Source organism: Panthera leo, chromosome B4 (assembly GCF_018350215.1).
Source record: "Panthera leo isolate Ple1 chromosome B4, P.leo_Ple1_pat1.1, whole genome shotgun sequence".
NCBI classification, from domain to species: Eukaryota; Metazoa; Chordata; class Mammalia; order Carnivora; family Felidae; genus Panthera; species Panthera leo.
In genome coordinates this window covers 25,689,987-25,713,649 of record NC_056685.1, presented here as the reverse complement: position 1 = coordinate 25,713,649, position 23,663 = coordinate 25,689,987, and the positions used below count along the sequence as shown (strand labels likewise).

The window sequence follows — 23,663 nt, the reverse complement described above, 5'->3', positions numbered from 1 at the left end:
CAGGAAAGGGAGACGCAGGGGCGCCTGGGTGGCGCAGTCGGTTAAGCGTCCGACTTCAGCCAGGTCACGATCTCGCGGTCCGTGAGTTCGAGCCCCGCGTCAGGCTCTGGGCTGATGGCTCGGAGCCTGGAGCCTGTTTCCGATTCTGTGTCTCCCTCTCTCTCTGCCCCTCCCCCGTTCATGCTCTGTCTCTCTCTGTCCCAAAAATAAATAAAAAATGTTGGAAAAAAAAAAAATTTAAAAAAATAAAAAAAAAAAAAAAAAAAAGGGAGACGCAGATATGAAGACAGAACCTGGGAAAATGCGAGCTGGTAACTTGATCTGGGAAGAATTGATCATTAATGATGAAGTCCAACAGTCCCACACCACCAGAGACAAACCGAAGTCTAACTTACTTAGGTTAAGGAACTCGTAACGGGACAGAGTGCGCCAAGGGACCCAGGGAGGGCCTCACCAAAAAAGGAGGAGGCAAGGTTACTGCAAGGTGCGTGGGAAAGGTGGAGTTGGGTAAGATTTAGATGAAAGAGTGTTATGACGGTTTCGAAGCAGAGCGAAGCTGTGAGTAATATTTTATAAACATTTAATAATATTCTTAGCAACATCAGGTCTGGGCTGAATGGCATACTCGGAGTCCTATTTCCTTGGATTAATGCAGAATGCCGTGTGTCCAAATCCTTTACCTGACGGTCTGCACCTCGGCTGAAAATCAAGGCTGCTTCTTTGTGTCAAAGTGACCCACAGGCTCCCATCATTCAGGCAAGAGCAAGGGTTCCGTTCTCACTGATACTCAACTCAGTTTCCCACAGTCTGTGATTTTAGAGAAGGAGTTTTTTTTGGCCCTATGTCCTTGGTGTTAATTAACAAAAGCAGTTTTTGCAGGTTCACACGGGTGTGACAAGATGCAAAAGTAAGTACATTTTTTACTGAGGCACCAAGAGACAATAGATGTAAACTTCTAAACTTGCCAGAGCAGGAAGCAAATCTCAAAGGAAATATCTCAGCTCCTCGTTGACTCTTAAAAATCCCTCACTCAAAACAGGATCGTACAAAGGCAGCGGAAGTGGGGTTTGGGTAGGGTCTGTGAGGAAGTTTTCTTCCGAGAAAGCAATGCTGAGTCCCACCTAATCTCTGGTCCAAGGTCTTCCTCCTTGATCTCCCTGAGGAGGGGTGTCAGGAGGATCAAAGTGGGTTTGTGTTCTCTGGTTCTTGGAGTCTCTGGCTTTTGCCTAAGATATCTAAAATGGAGAGACTGAAGGTGTTCGCTTGAGGCATTTGTTCAGAGAGACAGTAGGGAAGGAGAGGGAGTACTCAAGACCCGTGTGCTCTGAGAATCCACCAAGCTCTGGCATCTGGGTCGGTGGGAGTAAAGTATGTGTGAAGGTTTCTCGAGGACCCGAGGAGAGCCGTTTGTGAGAGAGGGCTGTGCTGGAGATGTGTAAATCTTTTTTTTTTTTTTTTAATTTTTTTTTTAACATTTATTTATCATTGAGAGACAGAGAGAGACAGACCGTGAGCAGGGGAGGGGCAGAGAGAGAGGGAGACACAGAATCCGAAGCAGGCTCCAGGCTCTGAGCTGTCAGCACAGAGCCCGACGCGGGGCTCAAACTCACAAACCAAGAGATCATGACCTGAGCCGCAGTCAGCCGCTCAAAGGACTGAGCCACCCAGGCGCCCCTGGAGATGTGTAAATCTTGCCCAAGAGCAACACCTGGAGAGGTGATCAAGCAGAGAATTTGTAGAAAGTAGCCTTCCGGGAACCAGAAACTAAGGGTCCTCCTGGGCGCGGGAAGCGGCAGCCAGAGAAAACTGCATTGACCAGGACAGGAGAGACAAAGTCAGATGTTTCAAGTTCAGGTCTCTAAGATTGTTAGAAAGCACCTGAGAGGGGAAGTGCTCCGTGTAGTCCTTGGCCAGGGCCAGAGCAAGGTCTCCCATCTCCCCACAGCAGGAAGAGCTGAGCACGAATGCCGGATCTCTGGAGTACTCTCCTCTCCTTACCTTGTGAATTTGGAGGCGGTTCCTTCCCCCCTTCCTGGGAGGACCCAGCCTGCCTGGGACCCTGGCTGAGGGAGTGGAGGGAAGGCCTATCTGAATGAAGCTTGAAGTGTTGATCAAAGTGTATTGGCATTCATATGAAAATTTCTCAGTGAAAACTATATCTTATGGCTTAAACTGATCAAAGGATTTTTATTATCTAAAAGCTATCAGAGAAGTTATGGGACTGCCCACATGTTCATCTGAGTAAATGTCGAAGGAACACGGGCAGGTGAAGGTCCACCTTCTGCTTGTATCGTTTCATTGGTCCTGACTGTTCTACGTGCTGGTTTCAGCTGAGCCAAGAGCAGTGTTCATGGATATTCACCAACCTGGCAGGTGCTTTTGCTCTTTAGGTAAATCAGTGTCAAGAGGTATACTTGACACAGGGAAATTGGGAATCAGTAGACGACTTAAATGGGAATGGCAGCTCGAAAGTGGAAGAGACAGGGATACTTCGTGTCTGGAAGCCAACTGAAATAAACAGATTTCAAGAAAGCGGGCAGTCACCATTGAAGACTTTGGTCTTGGCCTCTGGGCCTCCGTCTTAGTGTGAAAGGACAAGCAAAGACTTTCACTGAATAGATAATGGAGCCCCACTGACTGACTCCACAAAACGTTGGGTAGCAGGGGCAGGATGCATGCCTATCTGGCAATCTGTCTAGTGCCTGTTCTCTGGGAAATCACTGGCTGTCAACAGAGATGGGCCCTGGCAGCCATGTTGGTGGTCCCCACTCTCCCCATACCTCCATGATCACAGGTGGTGGGGTAGAGTGGAGACGGACCAGGCATAGCCACTCGTATTTTCTCTCCATAGAATTTGGGATTGTGTCAAGGTAAGCTTTACTTTGACTGCTGAACTTTGGAGCCCCGAAAGCTGTTTTCTAGAGAATGGGAGAGTAGAAAGAGGCTGGTTTGAAGACAGAGAAAGCTACAGCCAAGTTCCTCTTGTCTTTCAAGTCAAGACTGACTTATCTTTGCCCTTGGATTCTACGTTACCCCTCTGTCTTAAGCATTAATCTTTGAACTCTATTGGGGCACAGAGATTACTTTTCAGTGGCTTTGAAGCATTGTGCCATACATTTCAGTGGTTACATTTTTTATTTACTTTTTAACTTATTTAGTTGCTGCATCTTTTGATTCACCTGCCACTACCAGCTGGATGCACCAAGATATTTTGACATTCTCAGCATTTCCACTGATTAGCCCTCCACAGTGCAGGGTGGGGGGGGGGGGGCTCTCTTTTCTTACAGATATCTGGTAATGGTGTGAGTTCAGCCAGTAAAGAGAAAGCCATGGTCAGAAGCACGCAAAAGGCCGAAACTGGTAGAACAGATCTCTAACTCCGAGGGCTTCAGCTCTGTCCTAATTCTGGCCAAATAGGATTAATACTGTTAACTCATTACTACCCTAAAAGGAATGTCATAGTTATAAGGGTGTGTGTGCAATTTTTAATGACTTGTGTTGAAGAAACGAAGGAGATAATGTGAAACAACAGTCTGTTTCTTCTCATGCTTTGCTCAGCTCTTATGCTTTCAGAATGCTGCTTCTAATTGGATTTTTGTTTCCACATTCTGGGCTCATCCATCCTAGGCAAACTTGCGATGTGGGGAAAGTTGATTTTTTATGCAATGCTTTCTAAGGCTTTGCCTTAGATTTCCTTCTTCTGGACTGTGGCCCAATGTTCCTTTGTTGTGGCTCCCTGGATCTAGAACCTGGTAGCCTTTCACTGGGATGACCCCCTACTGATTCAGAGATTCCTCATTTCTTTCAGGATGATCTCCTTGGCCCTTTCTGGATTCTGTTCCCATAGCACCCTTGATTTCCTAACCACTTGTGCAGTAACAATTTGTCTGTACATCCACCTGGGTTGGTATCATACTCAACATTATACCCCCACAGCTAGCCTATCCCTGCAAAATAGTAGGTTCTTACTAGATCTATGCCTGATAGACTGGCTTGGTGAATGAATGTCCACTTCTTTGGTGACTCTGAAAAGGGAAAAGAAAATCATGATTTTATTCCAACATCCTGTTACCTCATCAGGAATCTACGATAAAATACAAACTTCCTACCACTGCCTACAAGGCCCTGCCTCCCTCTCTGACCTGTCTGGGATCACTCCCTCCCTGTGCCAGTCTAACCACACTGGTCTTCTCTCTCTTCCTACAACATTACTCTTCTTCCTTCTTCAGGACCTTGGCTCTTGCTGTTTCCTCTGTCAGGAATGCCATTGCCCTCGGGTTCTGTAGAGCTGATTGGTGTTTTCTGATTTCAGTGGCAGCTCAGATCTTAGAGTATTTCTCTCTCCCTTCCCAAATTCAAGAAGCACCTCCATCCCTTGGGTACCTGTTTTCTTCTTTGCCTTTATCCCTTTCTGTAAGTTTATCTGTTGACTTGTTCATTGTCTTTCTTTTACTGATAAATAGCTCCTACTCTGTCTTGTTCAAGGCAACGCTTAGTAGAGTGACCAGTTCACTGAAGGAACTAGAATTTGATGATCAGTATTATTACATGTTTGTTGAGTAAAGGAATAAAATAATATATTTTTAATTTTTTTTTTTTGAGAGAGAGAGAGAGAGAGAGAGAGAGAGCAAGAGCGCATAAGCGGGGAAGAGGCAGAGAGAGAAGGGGACAAAAGGTCCAAAGTGGGCTCTGTGCTGACTGGCTAGCAGCAAGCCAGATGTGGGGCTCGAACTCACGAACGGTGAGATCTTGACCTGAGCTGAAGTCAGAGGCTCAACAGACTGAACCACCCAGGTGCCCCATAAAAGAATAATTTTTGATATAAATTACTTAATCCCAAAGAAAGAATGTTAGTAATGGAATGCCAGGCATTATTGTGGGAAAACTTTTGGAGAGTTTTCTTGCCAATTTGGTCATAGTAGGCAGTGAGTGCTAAGTTCTTTTTTTTTTTCCTTACATATTTACACATAATTAGATCTCAACAGTAAGTTACTTGCTTAGAGTATACTGGGACATCTATTTTCAGACTATTGTTTAGGATTCCATTTACTGCAAAGGTGATATAAAAAATTGTTAGGTAATGAGGTTACTGCCCTCCAAAGAGTTTTATCGTATTCTCAGGAAAAAAGAGAAAAAAGGGGATGTGCCCTATTCCTTGTATTGAGTTTCTTGTCCTTCTTTTCAAGTTCATGTTTACCTTAACATTCCTTTCCTTCCTTAGGTTTGAATTTTGTCAGCTTCCATTTTTTTTCACTACTGTATAATTGATGGAGTTGTTGGGGAAAGGCTTTATTTCAAACAGCCTATTTCTGAACCTCATGGGAAATGACAAGAAGAACAAATAGAATAGGGAAGCAGCCAGAGAGTTAAGGGAGTATGGTCCCCAGGTGAGTTATGCTTCATTCCCTTCTAAACTGGCTACAATAACACAGGGCCAGCCTACTCTGGTCTGAGAGCTCAGATTACCTTAACTCTAGGTCACTGATCATTCTCTCTCTCCTCCTCCCTCGACTTTCAATTTTCAAAGTTAAAGTCACATCTTGAAGTTCTGTCACATCCCTTTCTTTCTTATAATTCCCTGCAGTGACTGAGTTTTCCAATTTATATCTTCTGAATTTCTTTCTGTATACTTCCTTTTTTTGTTTTTTGTTTTTGTTAGTGCTTTATCTATTTTGTCCTTTGGATTCTAAATTCTTCCTGTCAGGGAGTTTTCCTATAAATCTTTTGAGAGTGTGATGCATTCTACATTATGTGTAAGTAGCATTTATTTACTCAGGAAAGAGCATGGGTGAGCCTCAGTAATACTTAGTGATACTTGTAAAGTTCTTAGAAGGGGCTGATACCAGTTCATATTGTTTTGATGACCATCATATGTTGCCTGTATTACTATATATTTTTTTTCTACCGTGAAAGAATTAGTCTCTTCAATATCCCGAAGGTTTGCTTTACCATTCTTTGCACTTTACTTTCTCTTTAAAAATTATTTCTTTTTTTTTTTTTTTTTTTTTTTTTTAAATTTTTTTTTTTTTTCAACGTTTTTTTTATTTATTTTTGGGACAGAGAGAGACAGAGCATGAACGGGGGAGGGGCAGAGAGAGAGGGAGACACAGAATCGGAAACAGGCTCCAGGCTCCGAGCCATCAGCCCAGAGCCTGACGCGGGGCTCGAACTCACGGGCCGCGAGATCGTGACCTGGCTGAAGTCGGACGCTTAACCGACTGCGCCACCCAGGCGCCCCTTTAAAAATTATTTCTAATTATAAAAGTAATATATGCCTCATACACAGGTAAAACGAAAAAAAAAAGTGACGCATAATTTTGCCAGGAGCGAAAACATTTTTTGCCTTTCCTTCTCTTAGGACAATTTCCCTTTGAATCTTATGAAGTACTTAAAAAATACCCAGGGAAAAACTCTCTAAATCCTAGCTAAATTCACGTTAAAGGTTAGCTGTTACTCATCAAGTTCATTCGGGCATCAAAGAATCTCTCGCACCTGGCAAAGAAACCTGGGTATCCGGGTTTCTTCGCTTCGGAGACGTTGCAGGTCTGTAAGACAACGCATTCGGCAGCCACCTGGGAACCGAGCGGGTAGGGGGCGGAGCTTCCGATGATTGAGGGGAGAGGGAGAGGAGCTACAGAGCTCTCACCAATCAGACCTCTGCTTTGTTTTCTCTTACCGACCAATGAGGGAGCTCTGCTGTCGAGACCGTCTTCAAGTCCGAGACGCCTACCTCCGTCGCAGCCTATAAGCAGGCGCGTCTTACGAAGCGTCTGAGGAGCTCCGGCCCCGCGGGCGTTACGGTCCCGCCCCAGCCCGCCCCTCCAGCCGTGGCCCCGCCCTTCCGAGGGAGGGGGCCAAGTCGGTTACTCGCCGGGCTGAAGGTGGGGGCCGGGCTCCCCCTGGGCTCGTGCGTTCTGCGCCCGCCGAGGCGGTGCCGAGCCCGCTGGCTCCTGATTGTCCTTTGCGGCGGCTGTGGTCGCTGCCTCCTCGTCTCCCGACCCGGGGCTGCAGGGGCCAGAGCGATCGCGCCTCCCGCCGGCCGCGGCTGCCCGGAGCAGGTAATGGGGCGCCGGGGCTGCGGCGCCTATCCGAGCACCGGTGCGGCACAGGCTGTGGGGTCTGCTCCCCTTGCTGTTGCCGCGGGCGGCGGCCGGGCCAAGCCGGGCCGCGTCACCCGGAGCCTCCCGCCAGCCTCGAAGCGCCTCCTCCCGGGAGCCCGCGGCGGCGGCGACACCTTGCGGGGAGGTGGGGGCGGGGTCGGGCGAGCGACCGGGAAGGGGAGGGGGGGCAGCGGCGGGTGGGACCCCTTGGGGACTCGCCTGAGGCGGCTGGGCCCAACGGAGGGCGCGAGGACGCGCAGGTGGAGAAAAGCTGCGGAGTTGAGTCAGAGTCAGGCTCGCGAGGAAAAAGGATCTACTGATAAGTAGCGATTAGCTGAGTGGCTTTTTTTTTTTTTTAAGCGAGAAAGGTGTCTTGGGTATTGTTAATTCCATATTTCCTAAGACAGGCGCATTGCAGTGCCACTTACACATGAACACTGTTTACTTATTATTTATTATTTTTTAAATTAAAAGTCTTTAACGTGAACTTGTTTGGGGACTTTCCTGAAGTGACAAGTAGACCCAGCAGTGTGACTCACCTTTGTCTGGGCTGAAGTGGGGAACGGTGCGATGGGAGTGAGGGGGAGGAATGTTCACGAGGAATGCCTGCGCAGGTTTGAAAGGCTTGAGGGGGTGGAACCTTGTTTCTGTCACTTTGTCAAATTGGGATTCTTTTTTCTTGTAATTTTTTAAACATTGGCATTCAAATAAAAAAGCTTCTCTAAAAACCATCTCTGGGTTTAGAGTTTAGGGATGCACCTGCTTGGTACTCATGCAGTAATACTTTGCATAGAAGCCAGGCTATTCATTATATGAATTGCATTTTGAATTGTTATTACCTTGGACTTGCTTAATAACCTTTTTCCATTCACTATTAAGTGAAATGGTGAAGGTCACCGGGTGTCGGTGGTAATGGCACAGTGAGAACTCTTGGAGCAGTGTTCTCCCCCTCTAGGTGCACTCCAGTTCTACAAACCAGTACAGGTTTTCCCCGCTCTCTGAAAACAGCGTTCCCGTGAAACCTTTTCTAAGCTGAAGTGCTGCAAAGCAAAGCAGCACTTACTATTTATATGGCAAACATTTTTAGTGTTCCAGATGCACCCCCCCCCCAAAAAAAAAAAACCTCTTGGGCTTTTCTGATACCTTAGGACACGTTTTGCTAGTGGATGCATTAGAATACGTCAAGATACAGCACAGATGCTCGACACAGGTCAAGGCTGCGGCAGCGTGATGCTGGATGCTGAGTGTAGTTCCCAGGGAAGGAGCTGGGCAGAGCCACTTCTGATGCTTGGGGTGCATCCTGCCTCTATACCAGCCAGTGCAAAACAAACACTGAACGTTATTTTCGCTTTTACATTTAAAAAAAGGGAGAATCCTCTGTTGGATTTCTTCCGGTTAGCTAAGTAGGTCTTTCATAAAAGCAAAGTAGTGGTACATGAACTTGTGAAAAATGGGAGATAACCTGTATTTCCATTTAGGTCTTTTAATGAGACTCTCATAGACTCTATCAGTTTTGTAATCCTTCTGTTCAGAAGGTAATGCATATCATGCCCATTTTACAAGTACCCAAATGAAAGCCCTAGAGATGAAGAGAATCTGTTCCAGGTCACCTGACTCCTACTTTATTTTATACCTGTAATGGATTTAATCCAGGATCTACTAAGGTTCCCACCATCAAGCAAGCGTCTGCATACTGATTTGATCATGTGATACAAGAATCACAGATGGAGGCGGTTATTTCCAAGTAAAGGAATATTGTCTCTTAGGTTTTTTTGTTTTGTTTTTTCTTTCTCCTCGAGGTTGCTAAGATAGTTTAAATCACACCAGAAAGGCACTTTCTTATACAGGCTAAACAAAACAAACTCCTCGTGGTGCTATGTGAAAAACCTCTATTTTAAATTTTGGGAGGTTTTCCAAATTAGAGAACCATGTCTTATTTACGTTTGCATCTGTAGCTTAGCAGTGGACTCCAATACTGTTTTTTGAATTGACCCAAAACAATTCACATGCAGAAGGCAGAGGAAAATGAAGCATGATGCGTTTTGGTCATGACTTATGACTTTTTTGCAGAAGGTTTACTGTTAATTTAGTGGAAAAATTGAAAATGTAAAAATCATTCCTTAATTAGAATAACACAAGGGAGTTTGGGGGTTAATGGAGAGCAGGCTTAGATGGATAGTTGGGAGGAACCTTTTGAATGATGTCAAGGCCTGGGGAACTTTGGAGAATTGCTCAGTTATGTTAAATTTAGTAGTCATCAGGAACATGGAAATATCTTATGAATTAATGGAACTGTTCTAACCATGAAGTTGTCCCTTTACATGGGAGATGTATCTGTTGCATGTAACATGTACATTTTGACATAAGTTTTCCTTATAGGGTATAAGGCATCCCTTACACAAGCCCTATCAGCCTAACTCTGATTCTGTTTGTTTTTGCAGTAATGTCTTAATTTTTAGTCTCCTGTCAAAATTTTTGGCACCCAAGCAAAAATTGCCACTAAGAAACCTTTATCAGCCTGTTAGTTTGTACAGAAAATGAGTCCTCTTTTCTTATGAACACAACCCTCTTGCCAAGTGGGAACCAAAGAGATTTAGGCGGTTTGTATATATAGTATTTGTTGTATTCTTATCTAGGGTTTCTTCCTTTAAAAAAAAAAAAAAAAAAAAAAAAAAAAGAATAATTAATTACAATGTTACACAACTCCCACTAGGTGGTGCACTGGGTGCTGCTTCATAGAGCTCAATCAGATTTTTTTTCCTTATAAACATTTCACTGACAAAGATACAAATGTACTGTAACTGTTACTGTTGTAATGGCAGTTCAGAGATAATTGCAATGAGTGACTTAAGTCAGTTTTATTAAGTGAGATTATTTGGAAGGAAAAAGCAGCTTAAAGTGATGGACACTGTTAGTAATTTTAGAAATAACTTCTGAAAACCTCGCTGATTCTCCCTGTGATCAGGAACCAGGAACCAAAAAACCACCAGAGTGTGGATTTTTGGTCCTACATTTGCACTTTTTTTTTAAATGGCTGTGTTTTAACTCTTAATGTGAACTAGGAGCTATTTGAGCATAGTTTTGTTTTGTTCTTTGATTACTGTTTCCTCAAAAGTAGTGGTAGAATTAAAGTGGGCGCATATAACAAGAATATTCAAATCTTGAGTATAAGCAAATTCTTAAGTTATAAATTTTTTTCCCCAGGCACATAAAACACTTTTGGTTTTTCTTTCTTGAAGGCTCCCATAATCTGTTCTTTTAGGAGATCATTATTATCAGCTTACTCCACTTATAAAGAAGGGAGTATTCTCCCTCTGATTGTAGAAGCTAACAGGCTTGTTTGTTACTGATTAATTGCTGTTACTGATTGTTAGTTACAGTAGGGGGGCTGAGAAAACCTACCTATTGCTTTCATAAGGGGTGCCAGTTTTAGATATAGAAATGGCATTGTTACTGGAGAAGAAGGACTGTTTAGGACGATTGCATTTTGGGAGATGTTTTGCAGAAAGCATTGGACTTTTTTTTTTTTAATTTTTTTTTTTTTATAACATTTATTTATTTTTGAGACAGAGAGAGACAGAGCATGAACGGGGGAGGGTCAGAGAGAGGGAGACACAGAATCTGAAACAGGCTCCGGGCTCTGAGCTGTCAGCACAGAGCCCGACTCGGGGCTCGCACTCACGGACCGCGAGATCATGACCTGAGCCGAAGTCGGCCGCTTAACCGACTGAGCCACCCAGGCGCCCCAGCATTGGACTTTTAAAAGGCAGGATAAGAACTTAAACAGGAAGGTCTGTAGGTGGTTGGTGCGTGTGTGTTTCAGTTCCAATGAACTCTGTGTGGTGAGAAGGGCTTTGGTAGTTTGTTTCTTGGAACCAGCTGGGATTCTCAGGGGATTTGATGGTGCTTTGGGAGGGGGAAGATAAATAGGTATCATTCCTTCTAGGATGCTAGCTCCTCCAGTGCTGCCAGCCCTTGGATGAGCGTGGGTGTGGAAAGCTGGCAGATTACAAACTGCCTGAGTGTGGGCTTTCCAGAGCTCTCTGCATCTTTGACTTGAATCAAGTCAATATGCGTCTTAAGTCAGGTTTATAGCTATCCCATGGTACAGACTTGGGCTAGTTAACTCTTTAGTCTCTAAATTTATGTTTTTAATGTTTAAAATAAGTGGAATCCTGAACTTCATAAAATTGAGTACGCACGTGAATAGCTTACAAGAGTTACTAGGCATATAGTCGGTTCTCATGTTATGGTAGGTGCTTGAATCTGTATATACTTCTGATACTGTCTTCCACTCCCTTTAAAAAAAAAAAAAGGAGTCAATAGAAATAGGCACATTTAAGTACACACACACAAATTTAAGTAATCTGCTGTTATTACTTGAACTGAGGACTTGAGTTGGGATAGGAAAGAAGTCTCCTGGTCTAGATACTGCTTTGAAAAGAGAAGGGTCAGGTAGGATGCCTTAAAGGGCGGGCTCAGTAAGGGGGTGGGATTATCGAGCACTTTTGCTCTAGTATGCATGGTGAAAACCTCCCATTAGCTTGACTCATGGTAAAAACGTGTTTGGGAGATGGTGCCTATGTGTGTTTATTTAAAGCACTTTGAATCTCGAGAATGCAAATATTCCTGAAGGTTGTTATTTTTTTCTTTTTTTGGCAATTGGAAGTGTGTTGAGGGGTGTTGTAAGAATCTGGAGTGGAGCCAGAGATAAAAAGGATTATGGAGCTGTGGACCAAGATTTGTCAAGCTTCTGCTGCTGATAACTCAAAACATTTTTGTCCTCTTCCTAATATAGCTTCTGATTCAACTTCTGAAGATTCTGTTTGGATCTCTGTGCTCTTTTTCGTGTTTGGAATTTAAAATCCAGTTCCTAGTAAGTCTCCTCAGAGTAGACTTTTTTTAGGCAGTTGAATCAGGGTACAGATTCGGCATTTTGTCAGGTTGGGGAAGGAGTTACTGTGTCTTGAGAAAATGAATGAACATTATTTTGATTTATGTAGAGTCATTTTAAATAGGACCAAAAGTTTAAGTTTTGAAATTTCCAAAATGGTGATCATTTCCCTTTTAACATGCATACATTGAACATGAAAACTGTAGACCAGTGGTTCTCAAACCTCAGGGGCCTCCAGCTCACTTGGAGGGCTTGTGAAAACCTAGGTAGCTGGAGCCATCTTATTGTTTCTATGTTTATTTACTTGGAGAGGGATAGGGAGGGAGACAATCTCAAGTCATGCTGTCAGCACAGAGCCTGACGTGGGGCTCTATCCCACGAACCATGAGATCATGACCTGAGCCAAAATCAAGAGTAGGACGCTTAACCGACTGACCCACCCAGGCACCCCTTACAGTTTCTGACTCAGTGGGTCTGGGGGTGGGGCCTGAGAATGTGCCTTTCTAATAAGTTCCAAGGTAATGGTGATGCTGCTGACCCAGGGATCGCACTTTGAAAACCACTGAGGAGATGCCAGGTGGAATATAAGCGTAGTGGTTAAGAAAAAAGGCTTTGAAGGTTGAAAGATCTGGATTTGAATCCCTGCTCTGTCACCGACTACTTCTTTGTCTTCAGGCCCCCCCTTTTTCCCTCTGTTTTTTCCTTTTAAAAAAAAATTTTTATTCTTTATTTTTGAGAGAGAGAGCGCACACACAAGACAAGAGTGTGAGTTAGGGAGGAACACAGAAAGAGGGAGACACAGAATCTGAAGCAGGCTCCAGGCTCTGAGCTGTCAGCACAGAGCCTGACACAGGGCTGGAACTCACGAACCGCAAGATCACGACCTGAGCCGAAGTCGGATGCTTAACCAACTGAGCTACCTAGGCACCCCTGTTTTTTCCTTTCTAGAGTAGAAACGATAATAGTGTCATATTCTGTTGAGTATTCAGTGAACTCAAATGTATGGAAAGCTCAAAGAGCAGTGCCTGCCAGATTGCAAACATGCAGTAAGTGTTGGCTTTTAATCCTAAACAATCAGTTAGGGTATGAAATAAATAGAATCCTGAATCTTCGAAAGTTGCAGTATGCTCCTTAAGGACAGAAACTTTCCTATTTATCCTCATTTTCTAGCAATGTGCTGTGGCAAGGGTATTTGAGTACTCCATTTCTAACAAATGAAGGAAACGTTTGTGGGTCTAATAATTTTCCAGAAACATTTTTTTAAAATCTAATTTTTGAGAGATACAGAGTGTGAGTGGGGGAGGGACAGGGAAAGAGGGAGACACAGAATCTGAAGCAGGCTCCAGACCCTGAGCTGTCAACACAAAGCCTGAGGCCAGGCTTGAACTCTGAGCCGAAGTTGGATGCTTAACTGACTGAACCACCAGATGCCCCCAGAAACATTTTTAAGCGACATAGAAGAGACATTAGTGTTTTTTTTTTTTTTTTTTTTTTTTTCTGCCTAAAAAGGTTTCTTTGGTCAAAATATTTTGGTTTCTTACAATAATCATTGAAGTGCACGTTTTATACAACAAGAATTTTAAAGGTTGTTCCTGAGAGTTCAATTACAGGAAGTACCCGAGAGTCTTCTTTAGAAAATGGTCTTGCCGGTATGCGTCTGACCCTTAGTTTCAGCTCAAGTCATGATCTCACAGTTTGTGAGTTTGAGCCCCACATCGGGATCTGCGCTGACATTGGGGAGCCTGCTTGGGATTGTCTCTCTCCCTAGCTCTCTGCTCCTCCCCTGCTTGTGCTCTCTCTCTTCCAAAATAAATAAAGTTTAAAAAAAAATTAAAAAAAGGAAATAGTCTCCCCGGTATTATGGGGACTATGTTTGATGACCCCCAAGTGCAGTTCTTGGAGATTCTTCCCCCTTTGGCTGCCTGCTTGGTTAATTCTCTGTCTGCAGGTCTCTGAGATTCCGCCCCTGTGGAGCAAGCCTCTGAAAGGTCGAGCTTCATTCCTGATGCTTCCTGTCACAGTCACCCATTTTACTTCCCTCCGTGCACTTGTCACCCTCTTACAGTGTTAGCTGTTGACTTTTTACTGTTTCCTTCACTAGAACGTAAAGTCTGTGAGGGCAGGGCCCAAGTGCAGCACCTGGTGGGTTGGGGATTTAGCACTTACTGGTTCCATGAAGGAACGCACGTGGCTGGGACTCCCTTGCCAGGTCAGGTGTGCAATTAATTAATTGCATTAATTAATGCTCCCTTGGTGGCCCACTGTCATTATCGGTCCACGTGAAGGCTCTCTGTTCATTTCACTGTGTATTCCCCCTTCATCTCCTATTCTATTCCTGTTTCTCCTCCCCGCCCCCCTCCCCACCTAGGACCCTCTCTTGGGCTTGTGCATGACTTCATTAAATTCTGCCAGGTTATTATCTGGAACGGCCGTGCCAGTTTACAAGGTTGCCAGCTGTCCTTCCCACATTCTTGGTATTTTCTGACCTTCTAAGTTTTTACAATCTGATGCAACGGATGGAGCCAGCTGGGCACAAAGTGATACATTATCATTGTGATTTAGAATTCTCTGATTACTGATGCAGTTGAGTATCCTATCATATGCTTCTTAGCTGTGTGGCTTTCCCCTTTTGTGATTTGGCATTTATATATTCTTCACCTCTTTTTCTTTCTTTTTTTATTTTTTAACGTTTATTTATTTTTGAGAGAGTGCGAGTGGAGGAGGGGCAGAGAGAGAGGGAGACACAGACTCCAAAGCATGCTCCAGACTCTGAGCTGTCAGCACAAAGCCTTACAGGGGGCTTGAACCCATGAGCCGTGAGATCATGACTTGAGCCAAAATCGGTGGCTTAACTGACTGAGCCACCCAGGCACGCCCCCCCCCCCCCTTTTTAAAAAATTTCCTCTTTTTCTATTAGATTTCTATAGCCCTCTTCCTGCTTTTCTCCCCTAATTTACAGGAATTTTGTGTATATTCTAGGTGTTAATCTGTTGGATTTCAAATGGTGCAAATATCTTCTCTTGGTTTTTTTCCCCCCACCGTTTATTCTAGTTTCTTCTTTGAAATCCTTTATTGAATAGAACCTTTAATTTTGTTATAGTTAGATCTGTTTTTTCACCATCTAGGGTTTGTTTAGGAAATATTTCTCCATTATTAGTTAACAAAGGTATGTTTTCACAGTGTCTCTTCCTGTTCTGCATCCACAGTGGTTTTTGTTTTATTTTCATTTTCATTACTGTAACCTGTTTATAGATATTGGTATGTATGTGGGAGTGTGAGACCCACCTGTATTCTTTTCAAATGTAGTTAAGCTGGTGGTTTTCATCCCTGACTTTACAGTAGAATTACCGAGGTAGCTTTCAGAAACCTATGCCCAATTTACCCCGTATCCACTGAATTGTAATCTAGAGAGAGTGGAGAAACCCAGCAGTTGTATTTTTTTTTTTTTTTTTTTTTTTTTTTGTAGAAACTCCTCTGGTGATATGTAACAATGGTTAAACCATGTATTAAAAAACAAAACTCAACTGAGTAAATTTTTAAATGTTTTTATTTATTTTTGAAGGAGAGAGAGCATGAGCGGGGGAGGAGCAGAGAGGGAGGGAGACATAGAATTTGAAGATCCAGGCTCTAAGCTCTCAGCACAGAGCCCGATGCGGGGCTCGAACTTATGAACTGTGAGATCATGACCTGAGCCGAAGTCGGACGCTTAACTGACTGAGCCACCCAGGCGCCCCACAATGGAGTTAATTTTAAAGGTCTTATTTACTTTATTCAACAATTCATGAACTGGGCAGTAACCCATCTAGCAAACAGAGAGGAGTTCTGGAAAGGAGCTATACTAGCAAAAAGTGGATTGGTTATGGCCAGGTTGGCTTCCTTTAGGAGATGACTGTGGTCGGGCAGGTTACCTCACTAGCACTGATTGGGCAATCTATCTTATTGTATCTTAATGACTAGCATTTCTTTCCCATGTTCTATGAAGTTTATTCTTTAAATAATGGCCAACTGTCTTTTTCCTTCTAGTTCTTATTACCTTATCTTTTGTATTTCCTTGCTTTTATCGCACTGGTCTGGAATTGTGGTGACACATTGAAGAGTAGCAGAGATGGTGGTGTCTTGATCCTGTAATAACTTAAGGAGACTCCTCTTTAGTTTCACCTTTAATTGGGAGATTTATTTATTTTTATTGGTTTTGATTTTACTTTGTTTTGGGTTATATGCTCTATATTTTATTATTTCATTTTAAAGTTTTTTTTAGTCTACGTAATCTTTACACCCATTGTGGGGCTTGAACTTGAGACCCTGAGATCGAGAATTGCATGTTCCTCTGACTGAGCCAGCCAGGTGCCCCTGCTCTAATTTTTTAAGTACTTTTTTTTTTTTTTTTAAATTGCTTGGCTTCATTGGTTTTGAAAACTTGAGAAATAAACACAGAATTCTCTTTCTGGTAAGGTAACTGTCATGGTTGGCATATGGACCTCTTAACCCTGAAAAGTTATAGAGGTTTTTAAGTTACATATTTCAATTATTTTTATGAGGCTTTTCCAAAGTAAGTTATGTGTAATGACTCTGCTTAGTTGAAAGCCAGCATGTGTTTGGAAAAACAAAGCAGAAATGGTTATGTATCTTAAACTGAGTGAATTTTTTTTTTTAATTTTTCTTTTGACGTTTATTTTTGAGACAGAGAGAGACAGAGCATGAACAGGGGAGGGGCAGAGAGAGAGGGAGACACAGAATCTGAAACAGGCTCCAGGCTCTGAGCTGTCAGCACAGAGCCCGATGTGGGGCTCGAACTCACGGACCGTGAGATCATGACCTGAGCTGAAGTCGGACGCTTAACCGACTGAGCCATCCAGGCGCCCCATTAAACTGAGTGAATTTTTTTAAAAAAATGGAAGTGTAGTGCATATTACACTTAGAAAATTGAATATACTAGGATATGCATATGTCCTATATATGCAGCTCACTGAATTATCACAAACCAAACGCACTTGTTTAAGTAGCATTCAGATTGAGGAGACAAAACATTAGTAGGACCCCAGAAGTCACCCTGCTGCTCTTTTCTGTGACCTTGACTTGTAACTGTGGTGATTAGTGGTCGTCTGTCACTGGGTTCTTGTTGGACTCTTGATTTTGGGTGTTTTGTTCAACAGGGAAATCAAAGAATAAGGCTGTATCTGAAAGTTCATTTGAACATTGGAGCCTTGACTTAGGCTCCAGTCCTTGGGCTTGGCAGTTTTCAAATGTGTTATTTCACTACACTTCACACTCTGAAAAATTATGAAGGATCTTTTGTTTCTGTGAGTTGTATCTAACAATATTTACTCTATTAGGAATTCAAACAAATTTTGGAGTATTAACTCATTAAAAAATAATAATCCCATTATATATAAACAAAAACACTTCAGAAAAATAACCATTAAAGTAAGAAGAGTGTCATTATTTTATACTTTTGTAACTCTTTTTTTTTAATGTTTATTTATTTTTTGACAGAGAGAGCATGAGTGGGGGAGGGGCAGAGAGAGAGGGAGACACAGAATCCGAAGCAGGCTCCAGGCTCTGAGCTGTCAGCACGGAGCCCAATGCGGGGCTCGAACTCACAGGCCATGAAATCATGACCTGAGCTGAGGTTAGACGCTTAACCAAGTCACCCAGGCTCCCTGTATGGTATTTCTATTTTTAATTTTTTGGGAGACCTCCATACCGTTTTCTACAGGGGCTGTGCCAAGTTATATTCCCATTCAACAGTGCATGAGTGTTCTTTTTTCCATTTCTTCACTGAAACTTTTTACTTATCTTTTCGATGCTAGCCATTCTGACAGGTGTGAGGTGATACCTCACTGTGGTTTTGATTAGCATTTCCCTGATAATTAATGATGTTGAGCAGCTTTTCATGTGTCCATTGGCCATCTGTATGTTGTCTTTGGGAAAATGTCTCTTCGGGTCCTCTGCCCATTTTTAAATCATATTAGTTTTTTTGATGTTGTATGAGTTCTTTATATATTTTGGATATGAACTGCTTTCAGATCTATCCCTTGCATGTATCTTCCCCCTTTACATTTTGTTGGTTTTCTTTACTGTACAGAGGCTTTTTATTTTGGGGGTAGTCCCAATAGTTTATTTTTGCTTTTATTTCCCTTGCCTGAGGAGAGATACCTAGAAAAATGTTGCCAAGGCCAGTGTCTAAGAGATTACTGCCTATGTTTTCTCCTAGGAGTTTTATAGTTTGAGGTCTTATATTTAAGTCTTTATTCCATTTTGAGTTAATTTTGTGCACGATGTAAGAAAGTGGTCCAGGTTCATTCTTTTGCATATAGCTGTTCAGTTTTCCCAGCACCACTTAGCAAAGAGACTGTCTTTTCCCCATTGTATATTCTTGCCCCTTTTGTTGTAGATTAATTGACCATATCAACATGGGTTTCTTTCTGGGCTCTCAGTTCTGTTCTATTGATCTGTAGGTATCCGTTTCAGTATGTAGTGTTTTGATTGCTGTGACTTTGTAGTATAGTATAAAATCTGGGATTGTGATACCTCCAGCCTGATCTCCTGTCTCAAGATTGCTTTGGCTATTTGGGGTCTTTCATGGTTCCACACAAATTGTAGGAGTATTTGTCTTTGAAAAATATTGGTGGACTTTTGATAGGGATTGTATTGAACCTGTAGATTGCTTTGGGTAGAATGGACATTTTAATTTTTTTTTTTCTTTTTTTTTTTTTTTTTCAACGTTTTTTTTTTTTTTATTTATTTTTGGGACAGAGAGAGACAGAGCATGAACGGGGGAGGGGCAGAGAGAGAGGGAGACACAGAATCGGAAACAGGCTCCAGGCTCCGAGCCATCAGCCCAGAGCCTGACGCGGGGCTCGAACTCACGGACCGCGAGATCGTGACCTGGCTGAAGTCGGACGCTTAACCGACTGCGCCACCCAGGCGCCCCTAGAATGGACATTTTAACAGTAGTTTTCCAGTTCATGAGCTTGGACTATCTCTCCATTTGTCTCATCTTTAGTTTCAGTGTCTTCTGATTTCCTGAGTACACGTCTTTCACCTCCTTAGTGACATTTATTCCCGGATATCTTATTCTTCTTGATTGTAGCTCTTCATGTCTGCTTAGTAGAAGCTGGATTTTTCTGTTGTGATTGGTTGTTCGGTTGGAATATATGAAGGAAATCCAGTCTCCTACAGACTTGTAGTTGGAAGACAGGAGTGTTTTAATGATCTTTTTAGATAATCCTGGGTATTCTCTTTGACACTACGTCAAAACTCTGTAAGTGACAGTTTCTTAAAAATTTAGTTGCAGACTAGAATCTTTTAACCTGTATCAAACTTTTGTCATTCTGTTACATTTAATTCTATTGGTATATCTTGTCCTTTTGAATCTTCATATGTGTTTTGGAACATATTGCTTCACGGAATTACATAAATCTCCCAAATGTTGGCACCGTTTATGATAACCATTTGAAAAAAGTCACATTTGTTAAAAATCACCCGTGATCCTAGGAGAAAGATCTGTAAGTACTGAGAAAACTGCCAATGTTCGTGGCGCAGATGTAATTTTTGGAAAATCCCAATTTTTGCTTGAAAGCTTGAATTTTCTCACGGTCAACACCAATGTTGGGTGTTTTCCTTGAAGCGATAAGTTCACTTTGTTAAAAAAAAAAAAAAAAAAGGTCTGTCACATACCCCACTTTCAATACTCAGTTTGCCTTACCGTTGTTACTTCCTACAAGATGATATTCTGTGGGGGGCAAAAACTGCCAGCCCAGCTTGCAGATCACAAGGTTGGCACAACGTCTTTCCCTGGAGACAACCATCATACTTCAGTGTGTAGCATAAATTCTTACGCATCCTTCCTGTTTTGTCACAGAACATTAAGAAGACACGTATTCAGGGGTCGAGATTTCACACAATTGTTAATTTTCAGTGTTTCATCAAGGATGTTCTTTTTAAAAAAATGTTTATTTTTTATTTTTGAGAGTGAGGGAGGGTGAACACAAGCAGGGGAGGGGCAGAGAGTGAGAGGGAGACACAGAATCCGAAGCAGGCCCAGGCTCTGAGCTGTCAGCACAGAGCCCGATGCGGGGCTTGGACTCACCGCGAGATCGTGACCTGAGCCGAAGTCAGATGCTCAACAGACCTAGCTACCCAGGCGTTCCAAACACCTTCTTATGTGAAGGTGGCATCTTTTTTTCTTCTTACTGAGTGGAGAGGACTGTCCCCACCTTACTTCCTGCTAAGGTGCCAGCAGTTTTACACACTCTTGCTTTTAGATCATCAGTACAAATGTCAGTACAGTGAAAATCGCAAACAACCTCTCAGCGTTAATTATAAAAATCATTTTGACGTCACGGAAGTCCTGAAAGATCCTCCAGGACCCCCAGGGTTTAAGGATCATGGAGAACAGCTGGCTGATTGTATCTCTTGCCAGGGCAGTTGAGGGTCAGATCGTGCTGATCTGTGTCCCCTGAGGTTGTTCTGTTCTGTTCTGTTGGTTCTGAGCCAGATCCAACTTTTCCTTTGCTTATTTTCTCCTAAAGCTATCTTCTTAGAAGCAGGGGGGGACCTGCTGCTACCTCTTGGCTCAGCTGTTTGTTGTATTTTTCCAAGTGAGGGAAAGTTTAGTAACACTAGGAAAGAAAATAGTTCTGAGATTAGCAACCCCAGACCTGTGTGAAGCTGTTAATTTTGCCGTCTTATCACAATAAATACATCTGTTCACATGCTGATACTTGGTGTAGTTTCCTCATCTTTTAAGATGAAGATAATCGCAAAGAGAAGTTGAAGAAATGTCCCGTACATTTATCAAGAAATATTTGTTTGGTTAATGTCATCATAATTAAAGAGAATTATAACAAGTGGTAACCTGACGGAATGCTTTTCATTTAATGTATGGTTTAACATGTTCTTTTCTTTTTTTATTTCCTGTAAATAGTAATCAGAGCTTGATTTGTTTTTTCTTTTCTTTTTTTTTTTTTTTTTTTTTTTGCAAAATTGCTTCATAGGTGGTAAGGTATACTTCTAACTGGAGTCAGGCAGTACGTGGTTTTTTTTTTTTTTAAAGTTTATTGATTTTGAGAGAGAGAGACTACGTGTACATGCAGGGGAGAGGTAGAGAAAAGGGGAGAGGGAGAATCCCAAGCAGGCTCCGCATTTTTAGTGTGGAGCTCGATATGGGGCTTGAACTCACAAACCGTGAGATCATGACCTGAGCCAAAATCAGGAGTCAGAAGCTTTGGCTGAGCCACCCAGGTACCCTGGGGGTAGGCAGTACTGATTGTCTTTTTGTGATGTGCCTGGTCAATGATAATCGTTGCCTACATTTAATATTTTATTAGTGGTTTGTGAAGTGGTCACATTTTAATTCTATCTTCCTTATTTATTAGGATATTTTTATAAAGAGGAAATTTCCCGCATCAGTTATTTGAGATGTAGTTGTTAAGAAAAGGCAGGTTATAAATGTTTGATTTTTTTTTTTTTTTTTTTTTTTTTAAATCAGTTGTCAACATTATGAGTTGGCCCATTAGATTACAGAATAAATGTTCAGGATGAGTAAATTGGTCTTTCATTTTTCTTTGAAACACTAAGTGAAATTACACTGGTTTTTAGAAGTAAGTAAATCCAGAGGAAACTATGAATAGAAAAATTCTTTTGTTGTATTCTGAAAGTAGCCTAATCCATTTGAAATTAAAAAAAAAACAACAACTATGGTACACACCTACTGATGCTGTTAAGAAAATTAGAAAAAGTTATATCTGGTACAATGTTTCCCCCTCTTCTTAAAATTTACAACGTGGAGAAACGGATGCCGGAAAATACAGTTTTCTTTGGAAAAAGGATAGCAGTAGCCGAAACTGGTTACGGGAGGGGTGAATCAGATCGAGCAGGAGTGTCTGTTGGAATTCTGGGGAGAACAAGGGAGGCAAAGGCCTTTAGTCTTAAGCTACAGACTCTCACCTTGATGTTGGCCGGGACTTGAAACTGGTCCTTCTGCTTCAGGCTGGACCTGTTTCAAGCTGTTCCTCCCTTCCTGAATTCCTTCTCGTAATTTGAGTGATTGCTGAACACGCTTAGTCCCTGGACAAGAGATTATGTAAACGCCTGTGCACATTTGTACCTGCCTCCTGGGAACTGATTGACAGCTGTTGCTGCTCAGCTGTAGGGTTCCAGCTTTTCCAGTATTTTCCCTCTCGTGCGCACTTCAGGATGGTCCACGGCGAAGTAGTTCATTAGTGATGCGAGTACTGACTCTTTAGCCTCTGAGATCTGTTCAGTCGTCTTCAGTTCAGCATCTTCTACTTCACCGATGATAACTAAAGTGAGTTTGACGTGGCTTCTGTTCTTGTTGTTTCTAATCTCCACCTGGGCCTACAGCTGGGGAATTGAATTTACTCTTATTTTTGCGTAGGGAGCCTAAAATATCCCTAGGGGAAGACTGCGAATGGTATGGCTAGGTGGCTTACCAAAATAGACATTTTTCTCTCTTTGGGTCATTTTTAACTTCATAAAAGCTTGAGAATGCTTTAACATAATCAGATAGGCTTGGAGTTTACAGACAATAGCTGCCATTTATAGATCCTTCACTACATATCGGGCACTGTGTTAAGCCAGTGCTCTCTGATATTCGTGTGTAATTTTCACAGCAGCCCTTTGAGTACTGTCTTTTTTTCTTTTACAAATGGAGAAGACTGAGTCATGAAGTTACGTACTTTGTCCTGAGTCCTATGATTAGAAAGTGGTGAAGCCAGGATTTCAAGCCAGGCCACCCATTCTCCTACATGTCCGAAACCAATGTGTGAGAGTATCCTACGATTTGAAATCCTACTGGAATTTTTCTCTCTTTTATGCATCTTCACTCTCTCTGTGACTCCTGGTGTTAGTCTGAACAAGCGCAAGGCTCACCTGCTTTGGCCAGTGCGCTAAAAATGTATCCACCAAATCGCACCCCTGACGGCAGACGTTTGCTTAGGAGTCAGAGGGCACTTCAAAGAGGCACCCACTGCGAGCATGCAATTGTTCTGAGGTTTTATGTTTGATCTAACAGATTAAATATCGCTTTCCACTGTTTAAAATTGACACTCCAGAAAGAGGTGTCATTTTTATGCCCACCCTTGAACCTCCACAAGTGCTTCAGTTTTGGAAACAAGTCTCTGGGACTTTGCGGTTAATGTCCTGTCCTAAGATAATCCACCATGTTGGTAGAGTGGGGGTCAGATGGGAAGGTCACTGACATGGTACAGATGGACAGTGGTGAGGGGTTGAACGGAGGAGTAGAGGGTGGTGCAGGATGAATTTTCTAGAGGTTCAGGCAGTGTGATAGAACAGATTTGATGACCGGATATTGGGAAGTTTGGTTCTTCTAATTCTCAGGCAGTTTAGTGTCTTCTTGGCTTCTGCCATTGACTCTTCTTTTTGTTCCTTTCCCTTAACTATGGGAGTGTCTTCAGTCCTTGACCATTTTTTCATGCCCCTCACCCCTGTTATGGTGCCTTTGCCCATTGTCTGGGTTTTGGTCTGTTCGGTGACTTCTAAACTGCCAGTGGCTTTGGTGAGCTCCATCTAGTTTATTGAATCCATCTGAGCCCTGATTTGGTGAAGCAAGTTTGCAGGTGCTCAGTGGTATCTCCTCACTCTTTGAATGTCTTACGGTTCCCATGTTTGGTTTCAACTGCTCT

At 42.6% G+C, this 23,663-nt stretch overlaps 2 protein-coding genes across 2 annotated transcripts in view; one reads left to right on the top strand and one right to left on the bottom strand.

Moving 5' to 3' along the window:
• Positions 1-813: 813 nt before the first annotated feature.
• Positions 814-23,547, bottom strand: LOC122225316 (translation initiation factor IF-2-like). Its single transcript, XM_042948262.1, has 6 exons — positions 23,464-23,547; positions 22,189-22,356; positions 6,872-7,328; positions 6,493-6,742; positions 3,970-4,025; positions 814-1,157 (listed from the first exon to the last, which is right to left on the bottom strand). Exons 1-6 carry the CDS (start codon positions 23,545-23,547, stop codon positions 1,027-1,029), a joined length of 1,146 nt encoding a protein of 381 aa, XP_042804196.1. The 3' UTR covers positions 814-1,026.
• Positions 21,764-23,663, top strand: part of MPP7 (membrane palmitoylated protein 7) — a 279,215-nt gene continuing 277,315 nt past the window's right edge. The window contains exon 1 of the mRNA XM_042945204.1: positions 21,764-22,306. The gene's annotated coding sequence lies outside the window, so the exon portion shown is untranslated. The remainder of the gene's footprint in view (positions 22,307-23,663) is intronic.

Bases quoted from the DNA above. Each gene is read 5' to 3' on its own strand.
- LOC122225316 (XM_042948262.1), bottom strand. From the start codon at position 23,547: ATGGAGCTCACCAAAGCCACTGGCAGTTTAGAAGTCACCGAACAGACC. The intron at 22,357-23,463 runs GTGAGGGGCATG...CCCCAGCTGTAG, and splicing joins GCAAAGGCACCATAACAGGG to GCCCAGGTGGAGATTAGAAA. The intron at 6,743-6,871 runs GCGAGTAACCGA...GCCTGCTTATAG, and splicing joins CGGCCCCCACCTTCAGCCCG to GCTGCGACGGAGGTAGGCGT.